The sequence below is a fragment of the Sorex araneus genome, chromosome 6 (genome assembly GCF_027595985.1).
Source record: "Sorex araneus isolate mSorAra2 chromosome 6, mSorAra2.pri, whole genome shotgun sequence".
Taxonomy (NCBI): domain Eukaryota; kingdom Metazoa; phylum Chordata; class Mammalia; order Eulipotyphla; family Soricidae; genus Sorex; species Sorex araneus.
Window position 1 is genome coordinate 8,680,159 of NC_073307.1, and position 21,111 is coordinate 8,701,269.

A 21,111-nucleotide genomic window follows, 5' to 3' on the forward strand; every position below is an offset into this window, starting at 1 on the left:
TTAAGCCTGGGCACTGTCGGGTGTGGCCCATGCCAAAATATATATATATTTTTTCTATCGGGAGAAAGGAGATCAGCGCCGTCCAAACTAAGCAACTGCTCCTCAGGCGGACGGTCATGCCTCCCCCTGCCCTCTCTGCCTGCGTCCCCTGAGCAGCCTCAAGTTAGAATGCGAAGGCATTTTTAGCTTCTGTGGAGATTTCTGCCTGGGAAGTTCCCTTCAGCTGCTCTTGGAAATACTTGAATAAATATTTCTCATGTCAGCGTTCCAAGGTTCGAGTGAAATTTCCCAGGTGAAGATAATGAATCCCCGTGCTCTCCTGAGACGCAGTGTCTCTCTCTCTCTCTGGTTTCTGTGGAGTCAGGGGCTGGTGGTGGCCCTTTCTGAGATCAGAGGAATAACCTGTAATCTCAGTGTCCCCGTGATCACAGTGGCTACTCAGTACTTGAAAAGTGGCCAGCACCGTTGAATAACCAGACTTTTAATTTAATTTAAATTCACTGAAACGAATATTGGCGCTTATTACTATGTGGCTCCCACACAGGGAAGCCAAGGATCTAGAGATCACAGTCTCAGTCTTTGATATGTGTGCTTGGCCACGAAAAAGTCTTTCTTTAGCACAAGTCAGACCAGCCAGCCAAGAGTCATCATCATCATCATCATCATCATCATCATCATCATCATCATCATCATCATCCTGTTGATCACCAATTTTCTTGCGTGGTCTCAGTAATGTCTCCATTCATCCTAGCCCTGAGATTTTAGAAGCCTCTCTTTACTCATCCTTCCCAACAGTGCCGCATTGGAGGCTCTTTCAGGGTCAGGGGAATGAGACCCAGTATTGTTACTGGTTTTGGCATATGGATATGCCACAGGGAGCTTTCCAGGCTCTTCCATGTGGGCAGGAAACTCTTGGTTACCAGGAAACCTAGCTTCCCAGGTTCTCCGAGAGGGAGAACTAGGCTATAAGATGTCGCTTCCAGGAGCTTGGTTTTATAGTGTCTGGATGTTGGCCATTGATGGGATTACACGGTGGCAGGGGCAGTTTAATAATAATAATAATAATAATAATAATAATAATAATAATAAATAATAATAATAATAGTAATCACAAAAAGACTGCAGTCTAACTCCAGTCGAACTATAGATGCTCTGGAAGAATAACGTGTATACTAGAGTACTAGCGTCATCTACTTGTTTCTTCGCAAGGAATTATCTGGAAAAGTCCTAGAGACAGACATCAAGGAAGGATGTGTCACTGGAACACCTCCTGGATGACATCACGAGAGCCTTCTGATTACGGACTGCTACACTGCACCTGCAAACAGATGCCTAGAGAAGCGTCCTTTGAACATGGCATCTTGTGTCCTGCCCGGGGCAAGCCACTCACCTGGCGTCGGCCTCGCTGTAGTATTCCCGCGCCACTATGTCTTCAAACAGCTCACCCCCAGTGACTCTGCGAAGAAAACGCGGGGCTAAGTTAAAACGGGGAGCAGGTGGGCAACGACAGATTTGCACAAGCGTTTATTTTTCTTTTCAGATTATTTAATAAACTAATATCAAAACGCAGGATCCCTGAGAACAGGACGAGCCTGACCATTTTCACCAGTGAATCAACCTCTAATCTGGAACACTCCCATCCTTCCCGTGTCGCTTCTCTCCCTGCATCCTGAGAACACAGTTCTCAGCACCGCAGAGCTAAGGGCAGGGCTGACTCCGGCAGGGAAAGCTTCCTCGCAGCCTGTTCCTTCGTCTCAGTTCCCCAGGAGTCAGGGAGGGCTGGCAGAGGGAGAGGAGCAGTTTGGGAACATCGGAAGGAAAACACACAACAGTCCTCATGAGTGGGAGTATGTGCGGGCTGAACATTGCGGCTTACTTAGCCAGGAGGACCGCCCCCCCCTCCAGGGACTTTGAGGCTTGAGGAGGAGAGTGGGGGTATGTGTAGGGCATAAGACCTCAGTTCGATCCCCAGCATCTCACACACACACACACACACACACACACACACACACATTAAATTAGTTCGATCATTTCCGTTGGCTTTCTCTATGCAGGCTGCAGATCCCCTTAACACTCCATTCCAGGGCTGGAGCGATAGCACAGCGGGTAGGGCGTTTGCCTTGCACGCGGCAGACCTGGGTTCGATTTCCAGCATCCCATATGGTCCCCTGAGCATTGCCAGGACTAATTCAAGCCAGGTGTGACCCAAAAAGCAAAAAAAAAAAAAAAAAAAAAGCAAAACAAAAACAAACAAACAAACAAAAGCCTTGCACACCCCATTCCAATCTCCCCCAAATACCACGATAAGTGATATACGAGAGTAGAGTCAGAAGTAGCTGGGCAAGGACCCAAAGAAATAAACACAAGACACCAAAAGAAATCTGCAAGCGACACCCTTCTGCAGTTAAGCTCCTCCAAGTGTAGAAGTGTACCGAGGACTCTGCCATCTCCCAGTCCTCCCCCACTCTCTAGAATAAACGAAACTGGCCTTGGCGGGGTGGCGGCTAGACCGACCCCGGCTTGCGTGTCTTCAAACATTTCTGTGTTTCCCCTTGCCAGCGTATACCGAGAAAGAAGCTTTTCGCACAAAAGTGGGATCTGCCACAGACAGAAAATTTAGAAGGTTGGCGGCGCCTTGCCTCTGACACTTCATCCCAGCCCCGCTTCCGGAAGAACAGGCAGCGGGACGTGCCCACACAGACCGCACACTACCCACTCACGACGGTTTCTACAACGTGCAGTACTAGCACTGTGAGTGCTGAGTCAGAATCTCCACGTGGGACCAGGGCAATAGGGCAACAGGCGGGGTGTTTGCCTTCCACGTGTCTAACCCGGATCCGATCCCCAGCATCACATATGGTCTCCCCGAGCCCCACCTGGTGTGATCCCTGAGCACAGGGCCAGGAGTAAGCCTGGAGCACTTCTGGATGTGGACCAACTATTAAAGAAAAGTTTTTTTAAAAAATGTCTCTACACGAAACAATTTTCTGGGATGACGGTGTCAATGGCCACCCCCAGAGGGTGCACCCCCGGTTTGGGGAAGGAATTCACAGATTCCATCGTGACTAAGAATATCTGCTGCCCACAGACTAAAATGCCTCCCTGAAAAATGTGATCTTGTGGGTACTTTGTGAAGTGAATCGTTCTATCGTGGCTTTAACAGCCGCTTCCTGAGTTCTGATCTGTCCGCGTCTTAAAGGGGAACTTCAGCTTTGAAGCATCACTCTGTAAGGGCTACCGTGGCCGAGTGCCCCTGCCGGCACACTGAGCGTCCGATTCACTCCTCGGTCCTCACTGACACTCTCAGAGATGGCCTGCACACGGGCCCAGTGGACAGAGGCACGGAGAGTTGAGTGTAGCTCAGGTAGGCTGGTCACTCTTCGGTCATTCTACTGATTCATCAGCACGCACACGGGTGACTGACATGGCCAATCTCTCAATCTCTCCACACAACTGGAGGACATGAGGCATTCGCAAAAGCCCAGAGTAGAAGTACCCATCTTGGAGGACATACATTGCAGAGTGTGAGATACTTTCTGTGGTTCGCATTTGTTTGGTTTTCATTTTAGTAAGTTCTGAGACATCACCACATAGCAACATTTTCCAGACTCTGGCATACCGATGGTTTTCTTCTGCATTCTCCTTTCTTAAAAGATGTGGCTCTGAAAACTGTGAATTTGTCTAAAACTGTGTGTGCATTCTGGGTACCTGTAAGTCCTTTAATGTTGGAACCATTAGCCTCAATCTTATCATTTTTAGATATGAAAAAAATGTGCATTGAAATGATCACTTAAAACTTCCTATGGCTTTGTTCTAAAAACCATGGTTACGTGCACATGTGACTTCATTTAATAGCAGAGTCAGGATTTTTTTCCCCCTCACAATTAGAATCTCTAATAATAGTCTGATACATACACAATGTGACCTAGAAAAATCAGAATACAAAAATCAGAATACAAATTAAATAGCAGGGAGAAAGTGCTTCCAACAAATCCACTGGCCTCCCTAATAATGACAATAGTTTTGTAGGGTTTCTGACTTCGGGTGTCATTGGTGGAGAAGTGACATACAGTCACATTTTTTTTTCTTGTTTTTGACCAGAAATCTGTATTCAATACAAGAATCCTACATTCTTCCGTTGTTTAATAAACATTAATAAGAAGTCTTTTGCCCTTGAGGAGATTTCCTTGGCTTATAGAAACAACGATGGACGTTCATCCTCAACTTTATCCCTTGAGTATGGTCAGACCCTAAATCACGAATCTTTATTACTTGAACACCGAACCTAGCCTCTAGCCCTCTTTTAAAATGGGTGGGACTGCCTTCCCCACAGACCTATGCTCTCGTGACCAGGAGGATGGCAGTAGCCTCACGTGCATTTGGGTGGTGGACACTAAAGGAAGGTATTTTAAAAATTTGAAAAGAAAATTAAATCACCATGAGATGCAGTTACAAAGCTTTCATGTTTGAGTTTCAGTCATGAAACATACAATGATCGAATACCCATCTCTCCACCAGTGCACATTTTCCACCACCAATGTCCCCAGCATCCCCCCACCCCCTACCTCTATGGGAGGCAATTTCCTTCTTACTCTCGCTCTACTTTTTGGGCATTATGATTTGCAATACAGATTCTGAGTGGCCGCCATGTTTGGTCCTTGGTCTGCTTTCAGTACACATCTCCCATACTGAGCAAGCCCTCCAACCACCATTGACTTAGTGATCCCTTTTCTGTTCCAGCTGCTTTCTTCTCCAGCACATGAGGCAGGCTTCCAACTATGGAGAAATCTTCCTGGCCCTTATCTCCACTATGGTTGGGTGCTAGTCTCCTATTATGTTATTTCATATTCCACAAATGAGTGCAGTTCTTCTATGAACATAATCAGTAGGGTGCGGAGCAATGTTCGCTTGTTTTTCCTGAAAAGTGGGTAGTAGGCCAAATAAGTTGGTAGCCCCAGATGTACTTCACAGTGTTTGGTCAGTGGGTGAGTGTTAAAGAATTAGCAAGTGAATGATCTGATTCAGAAAGACTTTAAGATTGGGCTTCACATGGGCCTCCAAGGAAAGTAGAAAACATTTCTACTTAGAAATGGATAGAATCGAGCTACCCATGGCGACTGGTCCTTTAAAGGTGAGTATTAAAAAAATCCCGGGAGGTGGGATGGGGAGATAATATAGAGGTTAAGGTACTCGATTTGCACATAGCTGACCCAGAACTGATCCCTGGCATACCTTTTGCTCCTCTGAGTGCCTCCAAAAGTGGTCCTAAGCACAGAACTAGGAGTAACCTCTGAGCACCACTAGATGTAGCCAAAACAACAAGTGTAGGGGGAAGTCCGGGGGCCTGCCCAGGTGGCAATTTTCAATGAGCTATGATAGCTATCAAACCATATAGCTATATAACCATATGGCCATCAAACCATTTACTATATAACCATGTAGCTATATAACGGTTGGGAAGAACACTGAATTACACAGCAAACTGTCTCTGGTGGTTTATTTTTTCCCACTTTTAGCATTCATTCTTTGATTGTTTCAAAATGCCCTTGTAAAAATGAAGCCATTTTCCCATTCTGCTTTATGCCTGTGAAGAAAAACAAGGACTGCTGAGGAAATGCACTGTCTTGAAAATCAAGTGATGAATTTTCTAACTTCCACACATCTCTGTACTCACATTATTGCCTAACGGAGCACAAAGTTAAGCCAAAGTTACTACAAATTAAGAAAAGAATCTCATATTATTACACTGAATAAAATTCTACGCACATTAAAAAAAAAGCACGCAATGTGGTGTTTCAAATTAAATCAGTCCCGTGAATAAACTCTTCCACTAATTAATGAACTAGTGGAGATTTGAGGGATAAACTGATGCACGAATCCTGCTATGCTGTGAGGCATATCAATGATGCATGAGAAGCATTAATTATCACTAGACCGTTAGGGTTTACAGGGAAATAAAAAGATACTTTCAGAACTTGTGATATGTGATGCAACTACACACATGAACCATCAACAAGATAAACAGTTTTATGTTGTTCTTAGGGGCACGGCGCTGGGTTAACTCTGCAGAATGAACCATCCTTCTGCTTCTTGTTTATGGATTTGTGGCTTTTACCAGAAGTGGTGAGAAGTGGATTTTTTTTTTCCTGAATAAAAGTCATTTCCATTTCCTTAAGTATACAGCCTCTATGGAGGTAGACAAATCTCAGCACTGACTGAGAAGCCTTGACCCCCTACAGAGGAAATTCTGACACATGCTACAACATGTATAAACTCCGAGGAGATTATTCTGAGTCAAGTGTCAGACACACACAAACCCAAATGTTCTATCGGTCCACTTCTAGGAGGTGCATACTGTCATGAAAATCAGAGCGTGGACCGGTGACTGCCCGGGAGGGAAGGGTGGGAAGAATGTGAGTTTTCTAGCAGAGTTTCGGTTTTGCAAAAGATGAGAAGAGATCTGGAGATGCAAGACGGTCACGTGGCAATATATGTGGACTCAATGCCACTGACCTAGGCAAAGCAGTTAAGATAGCAAAATTTATGTTGAATTTAAATATCACAAACAAATTTTAAAAATAAACAGAATGTCTGATAATAGTGATGATAAGCATGATAAAATGAAGACCTATAAATTCAACAACCCTCTTTATATTTTGTTGGTGAATTCCAGGGGCTATAGAAAAATTAGCCTCATCCCCATCTTTAATGCTGATGAACAAGTGGATGCCTGCCAGGGGTCGGAATTGGTTGTTTCACATTTACCCCGCCGGGCAGACAGGCACGGAGGAGAGCAGACCCGACCTTCTCCGGGGTACCAGCCGACTGCGCGAGGTCAGCTCAGGCCAACACCGCTCTGGACTGCATGCACTTTGCCTATCCAGAAAACGCAGCGAAGGGAAAGCGTTTCTCCTCGCTCCGAGCCCCCTGGATGACGACTGTGCAATCTGGGTTCTACCCAAAGGCTTGGCAGGGAACAAGCCTCCACCTCGCTCCAAGGAGCCTGCACCAGAGGCATTTGCGAAAGGCACCGAGAGACCTTATGATGGGCTTCCAGCGGCTCCTCCTGAATCTGACAGGACTTCCACAAGACAGTCGGTTCTCCATGTCCCCGATTCACCGAGCTTCAACTAGCAGGACCCCAGGACCCCTTGGGGTCCTTCAAGGACAGGCATAAGGCAGGTGAAGTAAGTGTGTGTGTGTGTGTGTGTGTGTGTGTGTGTGTGTGTGGTGTGAGCTATTTTAGGATCTTTCAATGCCCTGACAGAAATCTTCACATTGACTCCCGGGCCGTGCGGGGCTGGGCTTCAGAAAGCAAACCTGTGGGCCTCCCTCACATCCCCTGAGCGTTTCTGACTGGGGCTGTCCATTGTCCCTCTCTGGCATCTGGGGACCGGGGACTCTGAGGCTCTGCGGTCGCCCTGCTCAGTGCTCTCCAGATCCTGTACTTCCACACAGTGAGGACAGAGGGGCTGAACTAAGCAGGCACCCACCTCTGAGACAACGGCTGCAGAAGAGCGACCGGGTTCGGGGACACAGGAAAAAGATACTGAAAAACACCGAGGATCCAAGCGGGAAAGGCGGGGGCACAAGGAACTGAGACCAGGCAGGGGTTCGAGGCCCTTTGAATCCCTTCCCTGGGGTTGAGGCGGGTCCACCAGTACGAGAGACTGGCACTCTCTCTGAGGGTCAGGATTTACTATCGTTACACACACCTGCTGTCTATTCCAATCTCTTGAGGCAAAACCCCACAAAGGTATAGAAAGGACTTTTAAGACATGAAAGGAAAATGTCCATCCTATGTCAAGTTACACGATACTCTGTATTCTAGTGCATCAGAGACACCCAGGACAGAAAGAGAAAACATCGCCGTGCGCAGAATCCCACTTACTACGGTCATTCTACAGAATCACTAGAGAATATTTACAAAATATAGTTTTCAAAGAGTAGAAAAACAGACCTAATTAGAAACAATTCAGTGATATACAAAAATTATTTACCAGACAATTTGGAATTCAGTAAGTCCACCAGGAGTGCTGTGTATATAAGAGATAAACTAAAACAGCTGAGGGTGGAGAGTGTACATGTAAGGTGCTTGCCTTGCACACAGCTGACATGCATTACATCCCTAGTACCCCATATGGTCCCCTGACCTTGCCAGGAGTGGCCCCTCAGCACAGAGCCAGGAATAAGTCCTGATCACTTCCAGGTGTTTGCCCCAACTAAATAACAATAACAACAACAACAACAACAATAATGATGATGATGATGATGATGATGATGATGATGATGATGATGATAGTAATAGATTTAAATACCTGGGCAATGCATTGTGGACATTACTTTAAACTTATAAGCATTTTAAGATTCACTTGTGTTATCATATTTTTCACTTACATTTTATTATGTACTTTTCCTGGGTATCCCTTACAGAAAAATGATAATCAGTATTCAAAAAGATGTCTACCATTATCCCTGTGACGAACGTCACTCAGTGATCCACATCACCGTGGAAACCTTACTTCTTTCCTCTTTTCACATGGACCACAGCTGCCCAGGAGCCCAGACAAACTCAGTTTTGCTTCATCTTCCCCTGAACATATTTTCATTGTCCATGCCAAGGCAACTGCCGTTGACGGAAAATATCGCTGCAGTTAAAATTTGCTTCACAAGCTAATTGGGCCGAGACAGTTTGTATATCTCCGTAATTCATCTGAAAGTTGGCGTCAGTCGCTAAGAGGAATGAGCCTATATTTAGTACAAGATGTTTAGATGATGCTACAATGGCAGCAGAGCTGCTGTGACGATGGGCAAGCGTCTGCCCCAACGCTGACAGTCTAGCCTTTTTCTTATTCTTTTTTCTTTTTAGTCCAATCACCGGGAATTAGAAAGATATTTATGATTGAGTTCCAGGCATACAATATCCCAACACCAATCTCTTATCAGGGTCCACTATCCTCCACCAAAGTCTACCCAACGATACTCCAGACGGAATCCACGCGTAAAGGGGAGAGAGATGTGAACACATACTCAGGTGTACACAAAAGGAGGTCGGTGGAGATATTCTAAGTTTAAATGCTTTGGTTTGGGCTATTGCTATAAATAAATCCATTGAGACACCAAAGGGAAACAGTTGAGGCCATGAAGCATCTTCCCCAAATTAACATGGCACCACAGGGTGCAGTCGGCCCTAATCAGAGCATAAGAGCCTGGCACGATCTGCAGAGAAATCAGCGACTAGGGCACCTCTGGTGTGTGACAAAGGGTCTCAGCAAGTGATCAGTGCCTATAAAGATATCCACGCGGTAAACTTAAGGGTGCATGAAATTCTACTTTTTTTTTTCCTGGTTGGCAAATGCCTAGAAGAATGTTTTTCACAAAGACGAGACAGGCTAAGTAAGCACGGGAATGCATGCCTGTAAGACAAGATGCCACTGGTCATGATGTTTGCTACACTGAAGACAGAGTTATCTTAACGTGTGGCCCCTGCCTCCCTGGGTAAGCTGAAACACACTTAGGGGACACGGGGCAAGGAGTCTGGATGCACGGAAGAGTTTATCTCTGCAGAGGCTGGAAATGAACCCAGATATTGCTCTGGAAGATTCTGATCAAACTATTTGATGCTTCACCCACACAGAACATCCATGTCTCTTCACCATTGTAAAGCACCTTGGTTATTCCGGGAAGTCATTTCATTTTCCTTGCAATACAATCTTCAGCTCTAAATCATCGATTGAGATGTCAGAAGAAGGTGAGCAAGGGAAGCACTCAGGATGTATGGCCTCAGGCCTTCCAGTCTGTACAGGGGGCTGGTGACCCTTGCTTGAAAATTGCACCATTTCCCAAAGCTTGAAATGCCCAATCTCTTTTCACCCAGGTGTGCCGGGCTTGAAGCTCACTTTTTAAAAACACAAAGAACCTCCCAAGTCAATCCTTTCTCTGCCTCTCAGCTGCCCTCACCCTTGCCTAAACCATTCGTTTCTTCTTCCTCCTTGAACCCCCTCAACAGCTGGCTCCCCTTTCCACACCGGCTTCCTGTAATCCCTTTGCCAAACTCTAACAAGAGAGCGCTTTGTAAAATGAAATCAGAGAATTTAATCTCCCAGCTTTAAGCCTTGGCCCAGTCTCCAGCACGGAGCCGGGCGTACACATTCCTTCTCCTGGACTCCAACGCCCTCCTCGACCTCGGCCCCCTGACACACCGACAGTGTTTGTTAGTTTGCATTCTTCACCCCACAGCTGGAAGGGTTTAAGGTGAGACTAGGCCACCCTCAGCTCCTCCCGGAGGCCACCTGCCTTACAGTCATTCCTGTGGTCCTCTGTGGTGGAATCTCGCCTTCTAGATCCTTCTCTAGATTTAGTTTTCTGCTCCCAACATTGTATCCAGAAGCTGTTTCCTGATCAGCCCCTTACCATCAGCCACCAGCTCCTTTCAAGAATCCCCCTGTATCATCCTGTCGTCTTCACAACATTAAAGATGCTCTAAAACTGTCCTGCTGGGCTCACTGGCTTATTTATCGCTCCCCTTCTCCCAAAGCCATTACCCTGTCACTTCCAGCTTGTCCCCTACTGTTCCCGTACCAGGCATGCACTTGATCTGTTGGCTGGTTCATGGTGGGGTAATTGGATTCGCTGGCATAAAAATCAATCAACCAGGAAAAGCCAATCAGAGTTGGAGAGTGCAGATGACAGCGCAGACAGGATCCCATTTGCCAAAGACAATGAGCGTGGAAGGAAGAGTACCGTCCTGCATTGTGGGCCGAGGATACTTTGGCGTCATGCAACCATCTGAGCCTGGGGATACTCACCTTTAAGATGGTCAAAACAGCACCAAAGGGTCTGATCTGGAGTTGAACAACAAAGCACCAAGCACACGGTGAATACTCAGAGAAACTATATAATAACTCCTTATAATAAAGAATTTTGGGGTGACCAGATAGCAGGCCTAGCAGGATTGGGTCTCAGCTTTACACTTCTAGAAGTAAAGTGATTAACACTCCCTTGCTATTCAAATCACAGAAGTATAAACCAAACTGCTCCTAATTTAGACATCTCTAATGAATTCTAGGGTACAGTCATTTCTTATTGGAGCCCACTATTGCATAAAATGCACCCCAGCCCCCTGAACCATGAACAACCCTGGTGTGAAGCACTGTCACCACGATCTGTATGCACAGCTTTTGTTCATGTCTCAAACACAATTCTGCACACAAAATTAAATCTCCACAGGCCTCACCCACGCTGTCCCTCCCAGCAGCCCCCCGGCCTACCCTGCCCAGCAGAGAGCAGAAGCCCAACATCACTGTCAACTCTTGTCCACGGAGACATTGCTGAACTAGAAGTTTCTCTTAGACACTGAGTGGCAGAGTTGAACATGAATCCAGGCATGGGGTGCTCAGATGGGTTCGAGCCATGGGGTGATAAAAGAATTAATGAAGAGGGAGAGATGGTGTGGGCAGAGCAAAGTCAGTTAATTATATGAGTGCGCTGCTCAGGCGGATATGGAGGAGAAAGAGAAACCCGCTTGACACAATCTCGGGGAATCTTCAGTATCTCTGGGCTGCTTGGGGGGTGGGTGGCAGGGAGTCTCAGCTCTCTGCAGATGAGTTCATTCAAGGCGGCTGGTGAGCAGGAGATGTGGAGCCAGTTCTGGGAAGCAAGTGAGCCAGTCCTGAGCCAGGAGTGAGACGCAGAGACACTGACCTAACCCGGGGCCAGTTCTAGGAATCTGAGTGGCAGAAGATGCGGAGAGTATTCTTCTGTGCCACCCCTGTGACGGGGAGGGGGGTGTCCACACTGCTTCTAGGAACTGAGCAGCGGAACTGAGGGACCGTGGGGCCACCGGAGTCTCTGGGGCCGCACGGCAGGAACTTTGGGCCTGGTTGTCAAACGAGGCATCTCCTCAGTAGCTTATGCTGGACGACGCCACAGGCCACACACCAGTGCTGTGCATCTGCTCCCAGAACGCTGAGCAATTTGCTTCTAAATGTCTCAGCCGACAGTTTGGGAGAACTGCGTCATATTTAATACAAGCTGTTACAGTACAAGAGTCTCTCCGAGTTTGCCTCCCACTTTTCTTTCGTGTGACTCTACCCCAATGACTGAAGAATGCAGCTCTAAGGCACACTCCCTCCTTCCACCTACCTATTTCTACCTATTTCTATTCCATAATTTTTACTCTTTGAAGCCAGGCATGCACTTCTCCACAATTTCCAAAGAGCTGAAATAACTTGTTGATGTAATAAAGCACCCATCAAACCTGGTAGTGGGGAGGGAGACCCTCTACTGCTGACTGACATGTGTCCGACAGGGGCTGCAAGAATCTCTTATGCTTGTGGCACTATGGGACACATAAATATTAGTAAAAGTAAAGCTTTTGGGGCTGGAGCGATAGCACAGAAGTTAGGGTGTTTGCCTTGCACACGGCTAACCCGGGTTCAATTCTCAGCATCCCATAATACCATATGATCTTCGGAGCACTGCCAGGAGTAATTCCTGAGTGCAGAGCCAGCAGTAACCCCTGAGCATCACTGGGCGTGACCCAAAAAGAAAAAAAAAGTAAAAATACAGCTTTTATGCATTATTCTCTGTTACCAAATTAATTTTGTGGCAAAGTTATTACTTTCACAATGGAAAATTTGAGTAATAGAATCTAAAGAACTAAAACCAATCTGAGATGTTCTATGAGAAGGAATGCTCGCTCTCACTCAACTAGGATGGGTGGTACTCAAGGCTCAAGCGGCACTGATTGGCACGAGGAGGAAATGAGTGGGAAATATTCAAAATCACGCAGCAATAAGACATAAACCCTGAGGAACAGTCAGGAAAATACTATTTTTACATGTTCCTACTCATTCACCAGTTGAAATTTTGTTCTATTCTTTTACAACTTCTTGAGGAGGTTATTTAACCTCTTTATCCATGATATCACTGTAAGCCGAAAATTAGTTTTCAGTTTCCATTTGATAAAGCCCATACAACTAAGCACTGATTCTGTCACTACAGCTCAACAATACAGTTAATTTTTTCCATTTTCTAAAAGTGAGAGGAGAACAAGGATTCCTGACTGATCCACATTTCTTGTTTCAATTCCGATACTGCAGCATAAATTGGGATTCACAGCAACAACAAAAGATTCTCTGTGTACATCAGAGGGAATACATTTGTGTGTGTCAGAAAGATGTCCAAAGGATACTGGACCTTGTTTTAAATAAAAAAAAAAACCCAGAAAATCATACATTATCAGAACTTCTGACTTCTGACCTGAGACAGGATTTCTTCTCTTGGATTCCTCAGACACTGTGGCACAGAGAGGTTGGTACCTCTGTCACCAGTCTAAGCCTATTTTACCAATAAGCGTATTTGGTAAAACCTCAGAGTTCCCAATTTAGTTTCTTTGCAGGGGATTGTTTTGGTCAGACTGCTTCAGTTTAGTATAAAGCGCAAATTCAAGTATTCTTTGGTCTGTAAGCAAAAACTCCAAGGTAGCCTCAGAATCACTTTCCCATCCATCACTAGCTGGAGTGATTGCACAGCGGATAGGTTATTTGCCTTGCACGTGGCTGATATGGGTTCGAGTCCTCCATCCCTCTCAGAGAGCCCAGCAAGCTATTGAGAGTATCCCGCCCTCAAAGCAGAGCCTCGCAAGCTCCTCATGGTGTATTTGATATGCCAAAACCAGTAACAAGTCTCACAATGGAGATGCTACTGGTGCCCGCTCGAGCAAATTGATGAACAACGGAAGGACAGTGCTACAGTATCGAGTTGAGCATTAGGTCTTTCTGTCTGGGCACCTCTGTCGCGTTCTGTTTGGTTCTTTTCTTTAGGAGACCGGTAGGCTGCAGAAAGACAAGATGCCTTCGGTGGCTCCAAAGAGCTGGTACCCCTGAGACTGGGCCTTTGAAAGATGAGGCCGATTCTGCACCCTCATGTGACCTGCCACCTGCATCCTTCAGGGAGCTGCGCCCACTAACCTGGGAACTCTGAGGAGGAAGACCACCAAGTGGAACTCCAGGCCCTGCCATCTGCCGTAACTGAGAATTAAGGACGTAGGGGGTTTGATTAAGCCTCTGCTTTGCGACTCGTGTCTTACACAGGTCTTTCTCTCACAAACTCCATGGAGGAAAGAATACGGGCTCCATCAGGCTTTGTACAGTTCCGCTTCAGCACGGGAGACAGCCAGAAGCCTGTGGGTCTGAGACACATATATGGCTCGGACTTGATACATGATGGTTAAAAAAAAAAAAATTGTTGTGGAGGCCACACCTGGAAGGCAGTGCGGGTTGGGGAGGGCATGCAATGCTGGGGTTAAACTGAGGCTTCTCATCGGCAAAGTGTGTGCTCTGCCACTTGGCCAAAGCTGCGCCCCCGCCCACCCCAGCCCCTTGTTCCTATACTCGTATGCTTCAAAGCACTCTGCGGACTGCACGCTATAGCACGCAGGTCCTGAATACAGCCTATTTCGCGTCACCAGATTTCTAGGCATAGATTTTGATCATTTGTGCCATAGCAATGATGTGAAATTGCATCTGACACTAGGATAACACAGAGTTGATGACAACAAAGCCAGTTCTAAAACGGTGGACAGAGAAATTGGTCCAGCAAGGGCAATTACCTGGAAAGTTTGAGGCATGGATGGAGGAAAAATGTGATATCAGAAGATACATCAATAATCAATCAAGTTTCTACAAGAGACAGGAGTCCGAAACAGTGATGCCTATGACAGGGGGGAGAGAACTGAGCCTTGGGAAAGGGGACAAAGGAAGAAGGCTTCCCAGATCCAGCTGTGGGGAGGGCGGCCCATCCTGGCATCTCTTTGCCCCCAAGGAAGCTGCTGCATTCCAGGGGTCCGTGGCCCTGCCCAGCCAAGGGTCTCAGTGCCCTGCCACCTGTCTTGCTCTTCTTGTGTTTTCAGAGAAAGGCATATTTATGGAAATTCCTAGGTCGGCTGCTGCAAAGATGCCTGGGAGAAAATGGCAGGGACACAGTACTCAAAATATTTCAGACTTCAAAGCCTTGTTATAGACATTGGAAAAGAGAAGAAAAAAAGAAAAAAGAAACACACACAACCTTAGACTAAATGAACAATGGTCACTAATTATGCCTGAGACCAAGCCTCTGAAGAGCAATTATCAAAGGTGACAACTGATTAAAAAGCTCTTAATGGGGAAAGGACACTAATTAGAAGTTTGTGACTTGCATTAAAGTTGTTTTTTTTTTTTTTGCTTTTTTTTGGGGGGGTTACACCCAGCGATGCTCAGGGGTTACTCCTGGCTTTACACTCAGGAATTACTCCTGGCGGTGCTTGGGGGATCATATGGGATGCCGGGGATCGAACATGGGTTAGCCGCGTGCAAGGCAAACGCCCTACCCGCTGTGCTATCGCTCGGGCCCATTAAAGTGTTTTTTTTTTTTTAATTAAATTTAAAGTTTTAAGTAGAGAGCTCAGAATTGCAACTAGTTCATCATTTAAGCTGACAATCAGAAAACTCAACCTGCAAAGCTTTTTCGTAGTTTAAAATATATCCTGGAAATGATACGAAGCTAGACAAAGAAAAGATCTATTGTTTTTTTTTGTCTAATAGCCATGCAAAAACAGAAATGACAAGCGAGAAAAATGAGTTGTGTAATTTTAACGGTACAATTGTTTATAGGGCTAGGTCAGTTTCTGATTTCTTTTTATAAAATCTGTAGCTATCTGCCTTTGAGTTTCATTATCCACTTATATTACATTTTTGTTCTATGTGAGATGCTAGTTTCAGATTATTAACAGAACAGACTGCAGTGGAGAAGTGTAAAGACCAATTTGAACATGACAAATTTAATTAACTCCAAAAAATAGTCTCAATCTTCAGAGACTCACATTGAAAATCTTCTGAGATTATTCGGAATATGCACACACACAAAAGTCATGATAAAAGTGGCCCGATGTCTTACACAAAGCAAAGGATGTCGAACATTTCTACAGATGGAAATTTGAGTGGCAAATTAGCATGAAATTTTCATATACACACACACACACACACACACAGTCTCAAATGTTTCTCTATTATCTGGAAGCTTCCAGTTCCTGAATTATGTAGCCTCTAAAGGTGATGCTTGGAACCCCTATTTACACCCTGGCCTGAGGTTACTTCTTCCCTGGGGTTCCTGTGGAGTAAGTAGTTAGGCCCTGATAGGGGCTATCAGCTTCTTTGTTCTCGAATTTTTATTGTTGGAGGGTTGTTGGAGATGACTTTTCTACTATGGCCTCATTTATTTAGACACTACAATAAAATATCTGATTTGCCTGAACATTCAGGAACTGACTAGAATGGTCTCCTCTCAGGAAACAGCATGACCTCTGAAGGGTTTAGGTGCGTCACTGACCATTTCCTCAGATACTCTCAGCCCCTGTGGGCCTAACCAGCTTACTCCACAGGAAGAAGCAACCCTCAGCCCAGCCGTGTACATAGGGCTCCCAAGCATCACCGTTAGAGGCTACATAGCTCAGCAACTGGGAGCTTCTAGATAATAGAGGCATTTGAGAAGTATCCCTAAGTTTTCTAACTCCTACCTTTGAGCAGACAGGAATACAGACTTCCTTTCCCCTCTTATTCAAAGATTTCTCTCTGCTTGAGAATAAAAGGCTTCAGGTAGACCCTTAATTAATTTCCACTTTCTTTCCTTTTCAGCCTTACTCTTTAGTCCCCTCTGATTTTCACCTCTCCTTCCCACCATCACTGCTCTACTGGCCTATAAATGTGGTTCCCAGCTAAGTCTGTCACCCCTCACTCTCTCCAGCCATTAAGTGCTTTCAAAGGCCCACCTGGGGCACTCAAGGGCCACTTCCTAGCACAGTGCTTGAGGCAACCTGGGGTGTCAGGGGATTATATCCAGGGCTCCTCTTGCAAATCTTGTACCCCGTCTCTCTGAGACATCTCCCTGACCTAATCTCCCATGTTTTAAAAACTACTCTGACCAATGCCCTGTGGATCCAAAAGGCACTGCAAATCGCATAAAATATATTCTCTTTAATCAGCATCAGCATAGTATGGTGGATTTATTACATCATCCCACCCCAATCAATCCATATACTTCATTCTTCTTTCTCCTGATCATAGAATTCAGGGGATCACCACACTTTGCCAAATTCTAGCTCCAAATACCTGGGACTTGGTCCTTTCTATATCCCAGTTAGTTTTTCATAGGCTCCTGGACAGAAAGAGAAAGTCAGTCCTCCAAATTCTCTGCTCCTTTCTACCAATATTCTTCTCACTGCTGCTCTGGCTACAACTCTCAGATGTAATATAACCATCTCGGACTCCGCCGTGAGCTTCTGAATGCACCAGGCTTGAGATCCCCGAGAGAATCACTGAGATCTGTCTATTCAAGCACAGAAAAGAAGGATGATAATTCCATGGGCATCCATCAAGAGGCACAGATCTGGAGTCGGGATCCAAATATCCTGACTGCTCCCGGCTGACATCCAAGCCTGCGTCCTGCTTTCGACACGGGGGCGCCTCTCTGCTCTCCCTCCACACCAGGCCAGCGCTGGACTCTCACCCATCTGCGAGCAAGCCAAGAGCGCGTCCCTGGTCGGGTTTCTCTGAGAACAATATTCCCCTGTTGACGCTGAGGCAAAGACTCTAGGACGGTGTGTGAGTTCACTGTTCACTGTGTTCAGAAATGGCTGGAGCTGGCGACGCCTGATGGCACCAGGTAAGGTTCCAGCTCCGGGCCTGAACCCACTGCCTGCCAACCTGAGGATGGTGACCCTTTGCTGTTCTCAGGAGGGGGCTGCTGCAAGGTCATCACCCCCAGAGAGCTCCAGCAGCACCTCAGCCTCCCTCGGGGCCCGGGTCCCTGCATTCCCTCTGCCACAGGCACGTGACCACCACCTTCTACTTTGGCTGCCAGAGTGTGGAGCTGGGTGACCTAGGCCGAGGTCCTCACTTGGCTGGGGGTCGTTCCTCCTGGCGCTCTGCTAGCAAGGACTCAAGGTCCTTGGAAGGATCTTCTCCACAGGGCCCAGAGTGCGCCCAGCAAGCAGCAGCTACTCTGCTGGCCTCACCTCTGGCCGACAGTGCTCACATCCTCGAGGTGGTTCTGAGCTATGGGCTCGTGCTGACCTCCATGAAGTCCAATGCCTGCCTCACGATGGCTGTGCTGGCAGGGTACCTGTCCTTCCGCCGGAAGAACACCATGCTTCTGGGCCAGGACTTGGCAGAACCTTGCCATTAACCCGGCCAAGCCTCCCGAGTGGCAGGTGCCAGAAGTCCAGGCATAAGACAGGACACATCTCCTCCACCGGCTCCCCTCACCCCCACCTCCTCTCCTTCCCCAGAGAAATTTTAGGGGATGATGGCTCTAGGAAACCCAGAACCCAGATATTGCAATAAAAAAGCCTGAGACCTTGAGACTCAGTTACCCCCCTCCCCAAATGGCTGGGGAACACTGTCAATGAAAGCGTTATTCCAACAGGCAGCAGTGAGCTGCTGTCATTCATCGCTACGATGCTCCCGAAACCCAGGTCTGTGAGGCTGTGTCTTCCTTTGTCAGCAGCATGTGGTGTGAAACATCGGTGGAGGATGTTGAAGGAAAAAAGTAAAATAAGAAAGAACATTTGTGGGGCTAGAGTGATAGTACAGCGGGGAGGGCGTTTGCCTTGCACGTGGCTGACCCCGGTTTGATTCCCAGCATCCCATATGGTCCCCTGAGCACCACCAGGAGTGATTACTGAGTGCAGAGCCAGGAGTAACCCCTGAGCATCGCCCGGTGTGACCCCAAAAAGCAAAAAAAAAAAATTGTGCACTCATGTTACTAATCTCATCAAACCTATTAGTCTCTCTAAAGTAACATCTATAATGACACAAAATCCAGATAGTAAAGGTGATATAATTCCCTAGTAGGAAAAGGAAAAATAAAGTATGTAAAAGGAGGTATGTAAAGAAAAAAGTTACTTAAAAAATTTTAAAATGTAGTCCTTTTTCCTGTTTTTTTATTCCTAAATTAGAAAAAAAAAAGGAGGGGGATTTAGTCCCTACCTGGCATTGTTGAGGACGTATTCGTATCTCTGTGTTTCACAGTGGCCGCATGCAAGGCAAGCTCTGTAACCTTTGTACTTATATCTCCAGTCTGAGTTTAAAGAATTTAACAATATCTATAACATCTAATTCTATAATGCTAGTCACATGTATATATTTAGAAAATACCTAAGATAATGAAAGATTTTCAATCATTGATCTGATGAAGGGTGGAGTGATAGCACAGTGGGTAGGGCGTTTGTCTTGCACACAGCCGACCTGGTTTGATTCCTCCATCCCTCAGGGAGAGCCCAGCAAGCTACCGAGAGTATCCTGCCTGCATGGCAGAGCCTGGCAAGCTCCCTGTGGCATATTCGATATGCCAAAAACTAACAACAAGTCTCACTATGGAGATGTTACTGGTGCCCGAGTGAGCAAATTGATGAGCAACAGGGACAACAGGTAGGGATATACTTCTTTGCATTGGCTGAAACTTACAAGGGGGAAAAAAACCAATTGTTTATTTGAAGATTACCATCCACTCTCCAGAGAGGAAGAGAACAGACAGACTAATGCTATGTGCCTGTGTGCTAATTGCTGTGTTTTCATGCGGCAAAATGTAAAACAACAATTAGAGAAACGCCTCATTTGCCCGCATCCTTAGGAATGGGGAGATTTTCTTCATTTATTTTTTCCAGCTAACAACAAAAGTGACTCCTCTAAGTTCTAAAACTCGATCTGTCTGGATGGTTATGTAAAATGTTACTTTAAATATATCTTTATTCTTAATTTGAATATACAAAGTATAATTTTTAAATAACACAAGGCCATAATTATAATTACTGAGTTCTGCATTCTGTACAGTTTTGGGTACTGAAGAATTCAGCAGAAAAATCTGCCCCCAGCTTAACCCTCTCAAACCACAAGTCTTTCCTGGTTCTTTCCTGGTACAATTTCTTTTGTACCCATGTTTGAAATTTGTTTATTTTCTTCTTCAGTCAGGCAGTCAATTCCTTCATAGAAGTACACTTTCCTTCTGTTTTCATTTTATTTTTTTATTATTATTTTTTTCAAGATCAGTATATTTTCTTTTTTTTCTTATTTATTTATTTATTTATTTATTTATTAATAGGTGAGTCACCGTGAGGGTACAGTTACAAATTTACCCATCTTCGTGCTTGTGTTTCCCTCATACAATGTTCGAGAACCCATCCCTCCACCGGTGTCCATTCTCCACCACCAATGAACCCAGTATCCCTCCCACCCTCCAATCCCGTCCCCCCACCCACCCCACCCTGCCTCTGTGGCAGGGTAATCCATTTTAATTTTTTTAGTAGTTTCTCAGGCCTCCCCTTCCGTCCCCGGGGAATCTGGTGAATGCAGGCATGGGGTAGTTTTTTCTCACTGCCCTGGACGTCTGAAGAACTCTCTCCTCCACTGACCAGTGGCTCAGCTGGATTGGAACACAGCTCTGATTCAAATTCTGATTCAGAATGTCCTGGAGCAGACTCCATGCTATTGAGAGATTCGATTCTTAACTCACTTTACAGACATTCTCTTGAGCCGTCTCTCCTGCTCATCCCTTCACTTTTCCTCTACTCAGAACTCAGTGGTTGCTCAGAGGTGGAATTCGATTTTGTAGCTATTATATTTTCTAAAGCTTTTGTTTTGGGGGGGGGGGTTTGTGGACCACCTGGCTCTGCACTCAGGGATCACTCTTGAGGTTTTTTTTTTTTGGGGGGGGTCACACTTGGCAATGCACAGGGGTTACTCCTGGCTCATGCGCTCAGGAATCACTCCTGGCAGTGCTTAGGGAACCATATGGGATGCTGGAAATGGAACCCGGGTCAGTGGCATCCAAGGCAAACGCCCTCCCTGCTGTGCTATTGCTCCAGCCCCTCTAAGCTTCTTTGTTCTCACGTTCTTCACCCAGATGCACGATAATCACCACAAGTCCCTTTCCCCTGCCACTAAACAGGTCACCAGTGTCTGCAGACTCCCGTCTACCTTGGTCATTAATGACGTTTATGTGGCTCTACTGTTCCTTCCGGAATGAGTTCTCTTCTGCCGTCCACGAGTCGAGCTCTTGACGGAGTGTGTGGGCTGA

The 21,111-nt window shown here is 46.1% G+C and overlaps 1 protein-coding gene across 16 annotated transcripts in view; it reads right to left on the reverse strand.

The window, feature by feature from the left end:
- CAMK2D (calcium/calmodulin dependent protein kinase II delta) overlaps positions 1-21,111 on the reverse strand; it is a 251,290-nt gene that overhangs the window by 71,843 nt on the left and 158,336 nt on the right. For all 16 annotated transcript variants that reach the window (XM_055144158.1, XM_055144153.1, XM_055144151.1 and 13 more), the window contains exon 5: positions 1,391-1,456. In XM_055144158.1, coding sequence (XP_055000133.1) covers positions 1,391-1,456 — 66 coding nt within the window. The remainder of the gene's footprint in view (positions 1-1,390; positions 1,457-21,111) is intronic.